This window comes from Hypanus sabinus, chromosome X1, assembly GCF_030144855.1.
Source record: "Hypanus sabinus isolate sHypSab1 chromosome X1, sHypSab1.hap1, whole genome shotgun sequence".
Classification (NCBI taxonomy): Eukaryota; Metazoa; Chordata; class Chondrichthyes; order Myliobatiformes; family Dasyatidae; genus Hypanus; species Hypanus sabinus.
The window spans coordinates 12,728,100-12,740,301 of NC_082738.1; the positions used below are offsets into that span (position 1 = coordinate 12,728,100).

The 12,202-nt window shown below is 42.5% G+C and overlaps 1 protein-coding gene across 4 annotated transcripts in view; it reads left to right on the forward strand.

Moving 5' to 3' along the window:
- Positions 1-12,202, forward strand: part of cdc27 (cell division cycle 27) — a 135,926-nt gene that overhangs the window by 119,411 nt on the left and 4,313 nt on the right. Inside the window, exon 20 of one of the 4 annotated variants that reach the window (XR_009508935.1) lies at positions 5,487-7,498. The exons of 2 other annotated variants lie outside the window; for them this stretch is intronic. Coding sequence is in view for 1 of the 2 variants with exons in the window: in XM_059955805.1 (XP_059811788.1) it covers positions 5,612-5,673 (62 nt within the window). In the remaining variant the exon portion in view is untranslated. Of the gene's footprint in view, positions 1-5,486; positions 7,499-12,202 lie in introns of those variants that run through there. One more of the 4 variants, XM_059955805.1, reaches the window with a different exon arrangement.

Consider the following 12,202-nt stretch of genomic DNA (forward strand, 5'->3'; position numbering starts at 1 on the left):
GATTCCCAACCTATTTTACACTATGGGCCAGTGCTATCAAACAAGGGGCCTGTGGATCGGGGTTTAGAGGGACCTAGGCATTGTGGCTGTGGTTTCATATTTTTCCACTCTTATTTAGTTAACAATTGATTGCACAGAGGTATGTTCAGTGCCTTTGAGATGGCCTTGCACCCATCCCCACAGTAGTGCTTATCTACTATAATTTCATTGGTTTGTCTCAAATCCTCTTTTGTCTTCATTTTGGTTTGGTCTGTTGAAAATCTTCCATACTGTTAGATCTGACAGAGAGGAGGGGATATTTATTCTTAGGAATTCATTGAAAACAGGTGACCTTCCAATTTTCTACATCAAATTGAGTGAGCTGGTTAGGTAATATACAGTACATTGCATCTGATGAAAATTAGTGTGGGTAATTACAAACTGCCTCAAGTTTGGTTTTAATTTTTAGCAAATTGTTGACCAGTTTTGGAACTTTTCTTTTGATTTGACATGACGTAATGTTTTGTAGATCAACTCAAAATCCTACTTCAATACATTTTAGAAAATGAGAGTAAAACGTGAAAATAGTTGTAAAATACATTTACAAGGCAGTGCAGACCATAAGATGTAGGAGCAGAAGTAGGTCATTCGGCCCATTGAGTCTGCTCTGCCATTCAATCATTGGCTGATCCAATTCTTCCAGTCATCCCCACTCCCCTGCCTTCTCCCCATACCCTTTGATGCCCTGGCTAATCAAGAACATATCTATCTCTGCCTTAAATGCACCCAATGACTTGGCCTCCACAGCCGCTCGTGGCAACAAATTCACAGATCTGACTAAAAGTAATTTCTCCACATCTCTGTTCTAAAAGGATGTCCTTCAATCCTGAAGTCATGCCCTCTTGTCTTAGAATCCCCTACCATGGGAAATAACTTTGCCATACCTACTCTGTTCAGGCCTTTTAACATTCAGAATGATTCTATGAGATCCCCCCTCATTCTCCTGAACTACAGGGAATACAGCCCAAGAGCTGCCAGACGTTCCTCATATGGTAACCTGTTCATTCCAGGAATCATCCTTGTGAATCTTCTATGAACCCACTACAATGTCAGTATATCCTTTCTAAAATAAGGAGCCCAAAACTGCACACAATACTCCAAGTGTGGTCTCTTGAGTGCCTTATAGACCCTCAACATCACATCCCTGCTCCTATATTCTATACCTCTAGAAACGAATGGCAACGTTGCATTTGCCTTCTTCACCACCGATTCAACCTGATTAACCTTTAGGGTATCTTGTACAAGGACTCCCAAGTCTCTTTGCATGTTTGCATTTTGAATTCTCTCCCCATCTAAATAATAATCTGCCTGTTTATTTCTTCCACCAAAGTGCATGACCCTACACTTTCCAACATTGTATTTCATTTGCCACTTCTTTGCCCATTCCCCTAAACTATCTAAGTCTCTCTGCAGGCTCTCTGTTTCCTCAGCACTACCCGCTCCTCCACCTATCTTTGTATCATCGTCAAATTTAGCCACACATCCATTAATCCCATAGTCCAGATCATTGAAGTACATCGTAAAAAGTAGCGGTCCCAACACTGACCCCTGTGGAATTCCACTGGTAACTGGCATCCAGCTAGAACAGGATCCCTTTATTCCCACTCTCTGTTTTCTGCCGACCAGCCAATGCTCCATCCATGCTAGTAACTTCCCTGTAAATTCCATGGGTTCTTATCTTGCTAAGCAGCCTCATGTGTGACACCTTGTCAAAGGCCTTCTGAAAATCCAAGTACACCACATCTACTGCATCTCCTTTGTCTACCCTAATCCAGGTAACATCCTGGTAAATCTCTTCTGCACCCTCTCCAATCCCTTCACATCCTTTCTATAGCTGCACAACACTCTAATTATGTGGCCTAACCAAAGTTTTATACAACTGCAATATGATTTGCCAACTTTTGTACTCACTAGCCCAACCAATAAAGGCAATATGCTTTTTATCTTCTTTATCACCCTTTCTACTTGTGTTGGCATTTTCAGAGGCCCTAGCCACATTTTTTCTATCTCCATAAGACATTGGAGCAGAGTTAAGTAAGTCAGCCCATTGAGTTTGCTGTGCCATTTCATCATGGTTGATCCATTTCCCTCTCAACCCCATTCTCCTGCCAATTCCCTGTAACCTTTCACTCCCTGACTAATCAAGAACTTGTCTATCTCCACCTTAAGTATACCCATTGACCTGGCCTCCACAGCCGCCTGTGTCAAAGAATTCCATAGAATCACCACTGTCTGGCTAAAGAACTTTTTTCCTCATCTCCATTCCAAATGGACATCCCTGTATTCTCAGGCTGTGGTCTTAGACTCTCCCACCACCATCCTCTCCACATCCACTAGGCCTTTCAACATTCAATAGGTTTCAATGAGATTTCACCGCCCCTGCTTATTTTACTAAATACAAGTGAATAAAGGCCCAGAATTATCAAACACTCCTCATAAAATAAGCCTTTCATTTGCCAGAATCAATATTGTGAACCTCCTCTGAACCCTCTTCAATGTCAACACACCCTTTCTTAGATAAAGGACCCAAAACTGCTCACAATACTCCACAAGGCCTCGCCAGTGCTTTATACATCACAATCATGTCGTCTTGAGCAATATCTATAAAGTTCTATTCTATAAAGCCTCAAGATTATATCCTTTATCTTGTATTCCAGTCCTCTCAAAATGAATGCTAACATTGCATTTGCCTTCCTCGCCACTGACTCACCTACAAGTTAACCTTTAGGGAATCATGCATGAGGACTTGCAAATCCCTTTGCACCTTGGATTTTTGAATTTTCTCCCTGTTTAGATACTAGTCTGTTTTTATTCTTTCTATCAAAGTGCATGACCATATACTTCCCGACACTGTATTCCATTTGCCACTTCTTTGCACATTCTCCTCATCTGTCCAAGCCCTTCTGCAGACTCCCTGCTTCCTCAACACTACCTACCCTTCCATCTATCTTCTTATTGTCTACAAATCTGACCACAAAGCCATCTCTGCCTTCTGCCAATCTGCCACTGCTCTATCCATGCTAGTATCTTTCCTGTAATACCATGGGCTCTTGTTAAGTAGCCTCATGTGTGGCACCTTGTCACAGTCCTTCTGAAAATCCAAGTACACAACATCCACCAATTCTCCTTTGTCTATCCTGCTTGTTATTTTCCTCAAAAAATTCCAACAGATTTGTCAGGCAAGATTTTCCCTTAAGGAAACCATGCTGGCTTTAGCCGCTTTTATCATTTGCCTCCAAGTACCCTGAAACCACATTCTTAACAATCAACTCCAACATCTTCCCAACCACTGAGGTGAAGTTAACTGGCCTATAATTTCCTTTCTTCTGCCTCTTTCCCTTCTTGAAGAGTGGAGTGACATTTGCAATTTTCTAGTCTGCCAGAAGCATTCCAAAATCTAGTGATTATTGAAAGATCATTATTGATGCCTCCACTATCTCTGGGGTGTACACCATCCAGACCAGGTGACTTATCTACCTTCAGTCCTTTCAGTTTCCCAAGAACCTTCTCCTTAGTAATAGCAATTGTACTCACTTCTATCCCCTGACACTCTCAAACCTCTGGCATACTGCTGGTGTCTTCCACAGTGAAGACTGATGCAAAATGCTTATTAAGTTCATCTGCCAGTTCTCCATTACTATCTCTCCAGTGTTATTTTCCAGTGGTCTGATTATATGCCCTCTCTTTTGCTCTTATGTTGGCCTTGACTTCCTTTGTCAACCACAGCTGCAAGATTCTACCTTTAGAATACTTCATCTTTGGAATCTATCTATTCTGCACTTTCTGAATTGCTCCCAGAAACTCCAGCCATTGATGCTCTGCTGTCACCTCTGCTAGTGTCCCCTTCCAACCAATTGTGGTCAACTCCTCCCTCGTGTCTCTAGTTCCCTTTAATGTAATAGTGATAGATCTGAGTTTATCTTCTCCCCCTCAAGCTGTTGGGTGAATTCTATCATATTGTGATCACTGCTTCCTAAGGGTTGATTTACCTTAAGCTCCCTAATCAAATCTGGTTCATTACACAACACCCATTCCAGAATTGTTGTTCCCCTAGTGGGCTCAACCACAAGCTGCTCCAAATCCTGCAGGCATTCTACAAATTCCTTCTCTTGGGCTCCAGCGTCAACCTGATTTTCCCAATCTACCTGTATATTGAAATCCCCATGACTATTGTAACATTGCTCTTTTGACACATATTTTCTATCTCCAGTTGTAATTTGTATCCCACATCATAGCTACTATTCAGAGGTCTGTATATAACTTCCATCAGTGTCTTTTTACCCCTGCTGTTTCTTAACTCTGTCTTTTGATCCTATGTCACCTCTTTCTAGGAATTTGATTTCATTTTTTACAAACAGAGCCATCCCACCCACTCTGCCTACCTGCCTGTCCTTTTAATACAAGGTGTATCCTTGGATGTTAAGCTCCCAACTATGATCTTCTTTCAGCCAAAACACAGTGATGCCCACAATGTCATACCTGCCAATCTCTAACTACACTACAAGATCATGTACCTTATTCAGTATACTGTGTGCATTCAAATATAACATCTTCAGTCACGTATTTATCACCCTTTTTGATTTTGTCCCTCTTTTACACTGCAACTCATTCCCATTGACTGCAATTTTGCTCAGTCATCTGCCTGTCCTTATGACAGTTTCACTACTACTGCCTCTATTTGTAAACCAGCTATCCCATCCTCAGCCCTATCACTCCGGTTCCCCTTCCCCTGCCTAATTAGTTTAAACTCCCCTCAACTGCCCTAGCAAACTGCCCACAATGATACTGGTCTCCCTCGGGTTCAGGTGTAATCTGTCCTTTTTGTACACGTCATACCTTCCTTAGAGATCACAATGATTCTGAAATCTGAAACCTTGCCTCTGCACCAGTTCCTCAGCCACACACTCATCTGCTAAATCATCCTGTTCTTACTTTCACTGTCACAGGGCATAGGCAGCAATCCAGAGATTGCACCCTGGAAGTTCTATTTTTCACTTTTCTACTTAGTTCCCTAAAATCTCTCTTCAAGACCTCCTTGCTTTTCCAACCTATGTCATTGATGCCAGTATGTACCAGGACTTCTGGCTGCCCCCCCCCCCCACCTAATGCTGTGAACCAGATCTGAGATGTCCCTGACCCTGGCACCTGGGGGGGGGGGGCAACATACATACATTTGTGTCCACAGTATCTTGTGTTTACTCCTCTAACTATGGAATCTCTTATCCTTTTCTCGCCCCTTCCCTACTGAGCCACAGTGCCTGACTCAATGCCAGAGACCCAGTCACTGCAAGGTCTCCTTCACCAATGCTTTCATCCCTGTCGTAGGCCTTCATCTTCCACCACGTCAGCCCCTTCCTTGATCACCTAATCCTTCACAATTTATGCCAGCTGCATCAAGATCCTACCACTAAACACGTTACCCATCCTTTTCCTTTAATCAATGTCAGCAAGACCAAGGAGCTGATTATTGTCTTCAGGAGGAGGAAACCAAAGGTCCATGAGCCAGTCTTCATCAGAGGATCAGAGATGGAGAGGATCAGCAACTTTAAATTCCTCGGTGTTATCATTTCAGAGGACCTGTCCTGGGCCCAGCACACAAGTGAAACTATGAAGAAAGCACAGCAGCACCTCTAATTCCTAGGGAATTTGTGAAGATTCAGCATGTCATCTAAAACTTTGACAAACTTCTATAGATATGTGGAAGAGAGTATATTGATTGGCTGCATCACAACCTGGTATGGAAACACCAATACCCTTGAACAGAAAATCTTGCAAAAAGCAATGGTTATGGCTCAGTTATTACGGGTAAAGGCCTCCCCATTATTGAGCACATCTACATGAAGCATTGTCACAGAAAAGCAGCATCTATCATCAGGAACTCCCCACCATCCAGGCCAGGCTCTCTTCTTGCTGCTGCCATCAGGAAAGTGGTACAGGAGCCTGAGGACTCACCACCAGGTTCAGGAACAGTTATTACCCCTCAACCATCAGGCTCTTGAACCAGAGGAAATAACTTCACTCAACTTTACTTGCCTCATCACTGAACTGTTCCCACAATGTGTGGGCACACTTTCAAGGACTCATCTCGTGTTCTCAAAATGTATTGCTTATTTATTTATTATTATTGTTTCTTTCTTTTTGTATTTGCAGTTTATTGTCTTTTGCAGATTGATTGATTGTATGCCTGTTGGTGTGGTCTTTCATTGATTCTATTATGGTTAATTGGATTTGTTGAGCAAGAAAAGAATCGCAGGGTTGTATATGGTGTCATATATGTACTAATAAATTTGCATTGAATCTTGAACTTAAAGTTTCAAAGGGATCTTCATGTTTCCCAAGTCTGCTATTTTGTCCCCACCACTTCTCATCTTCTGACACCTTTCCCTGAAACTGCAGAAGATGCAGTACCTCTTCCCTTCCTGGTGTACTGCTAATGTGTTTAGTGTGGTCTCCTCAGCATCGGAGAAACCAAACATAGAATGGGTAGTTGTGGAGCACATATGCGGGCTGCAGGGGTGTCTCAGAGCCATTTTAATATTCTGTCCCACTCCCACTTTGTCTGTGGTGTCCTACTCTGCTACAAGAGGCACAATGTAAACTTGAGGACTATTGTCTGTCTGGGCTGCAGATTTAGTTATTGAACTGATGGAGCTCACATACTCAAACTTTCTCCAGCTGCATCAGTCCTACCATTACTGCCATAAGTCACTGCTTTTATCTGACTTTTACTTTCCTCATTAGCACAGCCTCGCTTGTCCAGAATGTCCTACAGCCCTGCACTTCACAACCAGGCTGGTTTGCACTGTCATGCTTTGATTGTCCTCAGTGGCCAAGGGAAACTCCGCAATTCAACCCAACAATAACCCTGATGTTGTCTGATCAGAAATGTTTCCTCCATCCCATTCATTCCTTGTCACTTTCCCACTTCTGATTAAGTTCGGTTAGTTCAGTTTTTCACTCTCTCTCTCTCCTTTCCATCTCTCCCAGATGCCGCTTGTCTTACTGTGTGCTTCTGGTATACCCTCTTTTAATTCCATAGTTTGGGCACCTGCATTGTTTTTAAATTTTCTCAGTAATAGCCTCTGGACTCAGCTCTAGGTTCAGGAACACTTAATACCCCTGAAGCACCAGGCTCTTGAACAAAAGGGGATAACTTCACTCAACTTCACTTGCCCCATCACTGGCATGTTCCCACACTCTATGAACTTGCTTTCAAAGGCTAGTCTCATGTTCTCAATATTTATTGCTTATTTATTTCTTGTTGTTATTTCTTTCTTTTTGTATTTGCTCAATTTGTTGTCTTTTGCGTTCTGTTTGAATGCTCAAGTTGGTGTGGTCTTTTGTAATTTTATGATGGTTATTATTCTATTATGAATTTATTGAGTATGTCCACAAGAAAATGAATCTCAGGGTTATATATGGTGGCGTATATGTACTTTGATAATAAATTTACTTTGAACTTTTGTAAACTCTGTTTAAAACAGTGATTATTTTTATAACTAGTATCCCAGCAGAAGGCAAAGGCAAACCACTGCTGTAACCTGCCAAGTACATGATTTCCCAATATGTCAATCTCAATAAAGGATCAAAACAACGATGTTAACAAGTGTCGGGACAGAGCGGTGTAGAGGGAAATCATCCGCCAACTGGAAATTCCAGATGCAACCTAACAACAATGAGTATCCAATACAGACCTTCAGGAAACTCTTGCACCAAATGTGTGATTTATTGACCTGACACCCTTATCTCTGTGACATTCATCCCAAATCCTTGGATCTGTAATCTGATCCTGACCCACATTCCTAACACCAATCTTTAGCCTAGCTGCTGTTGCTTGTAAGGCCCACCCATCCTCATCCGTCAGCCCTTTTATTCTAGATCCCAATTCCATTTCCATCTGTCACTACACTATGTATCCTGAGCACTGACCTTCATTAACAGCCATTCCCAGTTTTTGGACTCTCACATTGCAAGCACAACCCCATCCCAAAGGCACACAGTCAATCCCCAGTCCTCGAGTCCTGGAACCCAAGCTGCAGCCAGCAACTTCTTCCAGCCTTGACCTCAAGCCACAGTCTACCTGTCGGATTTCCAGGTCTTCTGTGACCCAGACTCTAATTCCCAACCTTTTCACTGATCACAATTCTGATCCTGACCTCAGATCTGATCCCTGTACTCTACCCCATCCACAGTTCTCAAGTCACAGCCCCATCCGTGACCTATTCACCCTCCATCCTGCATTTCTAGTACTATCCTCAATGCATCATTATTCTCAGGCTACCTCCATCTCCTTCACCCGCATCAGCTCCAGGCTTCAGAATACTTATCACATTCCTGACTTGTTCCTGGTGAAATGTACTTTGGGTGGTCAGGTGAGTTACCTTCCTTAGGATAACTGGGCATCAAAGGGGTAATCCATGTGCAGTGCCAGGGGATGTTGATAAATTGGTTTATTATTGCACACATACTGAAGTACAGTGGAAAATTTTATTTTACATGCCATCCATACAGATCATTCATCTATCAGTGCACTGAGGTAGTACAAGGTAAAACAGTAACAATGCTGAATGCTGTTACAATTGCAGAGGGAGTGCAGTACACATAGGCAAAAAGGCCTGAGGTCATGATAAGGTAGATTGTAAGGTCAAAAGTCCATGTTATCCAATTAGCATAGAAGCTGTCCTTCAGCCTGGTGGTGTGTGCTTTCAGGCTTTTGCATCTTCTGCCTGATGGGAGAGAGAAGAAAGAATATCTGGCATGGATGGGAGGCTTTGATTTTACTATCAGTTTTACTAAGGCAGTGAGAAATGCAGAGTTAGAAGAATATTTCTCTTCTATTTTCACCCAGGAATTCAGAGTAGGTTGGTATTAACGAGTCAAGGTTAAAATCAAAGACACATGCACATGCATAAGGTGCAACGGAATATGTGCTGTACAGGCACATAGCATCATACACGCAGCATTCACATGAAAACAAATTATACACAATTTTTATAAGAAAGAACATAATTAGAACAAAAAGGTCCATTATGGTGGAAAGTGATCAAAGTAGCCATAATAGGGATTTGGGTTGTGCTGATTGGTTCAAGAACTGAATGGTTGAAAGAGTGTAGCTATTCTTGAAGCTGGTGGTGTGGGACTTCAGGCTTTTGTACCTTCTGCCAGATTCTAGCTGTGAGAAGAGGATTTGAATGTTGAAAGGCATGGACAAGTGGATGTGGCAAAGTTGTTTCCCATGGTGGGGGAGTCTAGTACGAGAGGACATGACTTGAGGATTGCAGGGCGCCCATTCAGAACAGAGATGCGAAAAAAAATTTTTAGCCAGAGGGTGGTGAATCTGTGGAATCTGTTGCCACGAGCGGCAGTGGAGGCCGGGTCATTGGGTGTATTTGAGGCAGAGATTGATAGGTATCTGGGTAGTCAGGGCATCAAAGGTTATGGTGAGAAGGCAGGGGGAATGGGACTAAAGGGGAGATTGGATCACCTCATGATGAAATGGCGGGGCAGACTCAATGGGCCGAATGGCCAACTTATGCTCCTTTGTCTTATGGTCTCCTTGATGAAGGATGTTACCTCGAGACAACACCTCCTGGTGAAGAGGGATGCACCTGCGAAGTATTTGGCTGAGTCCACTACTCCGCGGTTTCTTATGAGCCTGCACTTTCAAGCTGCAATACTAAAGAATGCAGCTAATCTCAATTTGTTAGTGCTCAGTAACAAACCAAGCCTCTTAAGAAAGTAATGACACTGGTGTGTCTTCCTTAGGATTGTGTCTATATGCTGGGCCCAGGACAGGTATTCTGACTCTCTCCACTGTCAGTCCTCCAATATAGCATGTTCACCCTCCCTTCCCATTCCTGAAGTCAACAATCAGCTCTGTAGTTTTGCTGACATTGAGTGTGAGTTTGTTAATGTCAACACTGAATCAGGTGTCTTATCTCCATAAGACATAGGAGTGGAATTTCATCATGTCTGATTCAATTTTTCTTTCAGCCCCAATCTCCTGCCTTCTACCTGTATCCCTTCAAGCCCTGACCAATCAAGAATCTATCAAATCTGCCTTAAATATACATAAAGACTTGGCCTCCAGAGCTACAGGTGGCAAAGAATTCCACAAATTCACCACTCTCTGGCTAAAGAAATTCTTCATCTCCATTCTAAAAGGACGCCCCTCTATTCAGAGGCTCCAATCCTGGAATTATTCTCATGAACCTCCATTGAACCCTCTCCAGTTTCAGCACATCCTTTCTAAGGGGCCCAAACCTGCTCACAATACTCCAAGTGAAGCCTCACCAGTACTTTATAAAGTTTCAACATGACACCCTTGCTTTTATATTCTAGACTTCTTGAAATGAAAGCTAACTTTGCATTTGCCCTCCTTACCATAGACTCAACCTGCACAAGGACTGCATCTGCCATTTCTTTGCCCATTCTCCTAATCTAAGTTCTTCTGTAGCCTCTCTACTTCCTTAAAACTACCTGCCCCTCCACCTATCTTCATAACATCTGCAAACTTTGCAATGAAGCCATTAATTCCATCATACAAATCATTGACATACAATGCAAAAACAAACAGTACCAACACAGACCTTTGTGGAACACCACTAGTCACAGTCAGAAAATACTTCCTTTATTCCCACAATGTGGTTCCATTGTTTAAAAAGGGTTCTAGAAGTAAGCCTAGCAATTATAGACGTGTCAGTTTGATATCAGTGGTGGGTAAATTAATGGAAAGTATTCTTAGAGATAGTATTAATAATTATCTGGATAGACAGGATCTGATTAGGAGTAGCCAGCATGGATTTGTGCGTGGAAGGTCATGTTTGACAAACATTATTGAATCTTTTGAAGAAGTTACGAGGAATGTTGACGAGGGTAAGGCAGTGGATGTAGTCTATATGGACTTCAGCAAAGCCTTTGACAAAGTTCCACATGGAAGGTTAGTTAAGAAGGTTCAGTCGTTAGGTATTAATGCTGGAGTAATAAAATGGATTCAACAGTGGCTAGATGGGAGATGCCAGAGAGTAGTGGTGGATAATCGTTTATCAGGATGGAGGCCGGTGACTAGCGCGGTGCCTCAGGGATCTGTTTTGGGCCCAATGTTGTTTGTAATATACATAAATGATCTGGATGATGGGGTGGTAAATTGCATTAGTAAGTATGCCGATGATACTAAGGTAGGAGGTGTTGTGGATAATGAGGTGGGTTTTCAAAGCTTGCAGGGAGATTTATGCCAGTTAGAAGAATGGGCTGAATGTTGGCAGATGGAGTTTAATGCAGAGAAGTGTGAGGTTCTATATTTTGGCAAGAATAATCCAAATAGAACATACAGGGTAAATGGTAGGGCATTGAGGAATGCAGAGGAACAGAGAGATCTAGGAATAACACTGCATAGTTCCCTGAAGGTGGAGTCTCATGTAGATAGGGTGGTGAAGAAGGCTTTTGGAACACTGGCCTTTATAAATCAAAGCATTGAGTACAGAAGTTGGGATGTAATGTTAACATTATACAAGGCATTGGTAAGGCCAAATTTGGAATATTGTGTGCAGTTCTGGTCACCGAATTATAGGAAAGATATCAATAAATTAGAGAGAGTGCAGAGACGATTTACTAGGATGTTACCTGGGTTTCAGCACTTAAGTTACAGAGAAAGGTTGAACAAGTTAGGTCTCTATTCATTGGAGCGTAGAAGGTTGAGGGGGGATTTGATCGAGGTATTTAAAATTTTGAGAGGGATAGATAGAGTTGACGTGAATAGGCTGTTTCCATTGAGAGTAGGGGAGATTCAAACGAGAGGACATGATTTGAGAGTTAGGGGGCAGAAGTTTAAGGGAAACACGAGGGGGTATTTCTTTACTCAGAGAGTGATAGCTGTGTGGAATGAGCTTCCTGTAGAAGTAGTAGAGGCCAGTTCAGTTGTGTCATTTAAGGTAAAATTGGATAGGTATATGGACAGGAAAGGAGTGGAGGGTTATGGGCTGAGTGCGGGTAGGTGGGACTAGGTGAGATTAAGAGTTCGGCACGGACTAGGAGGGCCGAGATAGCCTGTTTCCGTGCTGTGATTGTAATATGGTTATATTTGATCCCTGTCAATCAGCCACACTTAATCGATGCTAGAATCTTTACTGTAATACCATGGGCACATAGCTTGTTATGCAGCCAC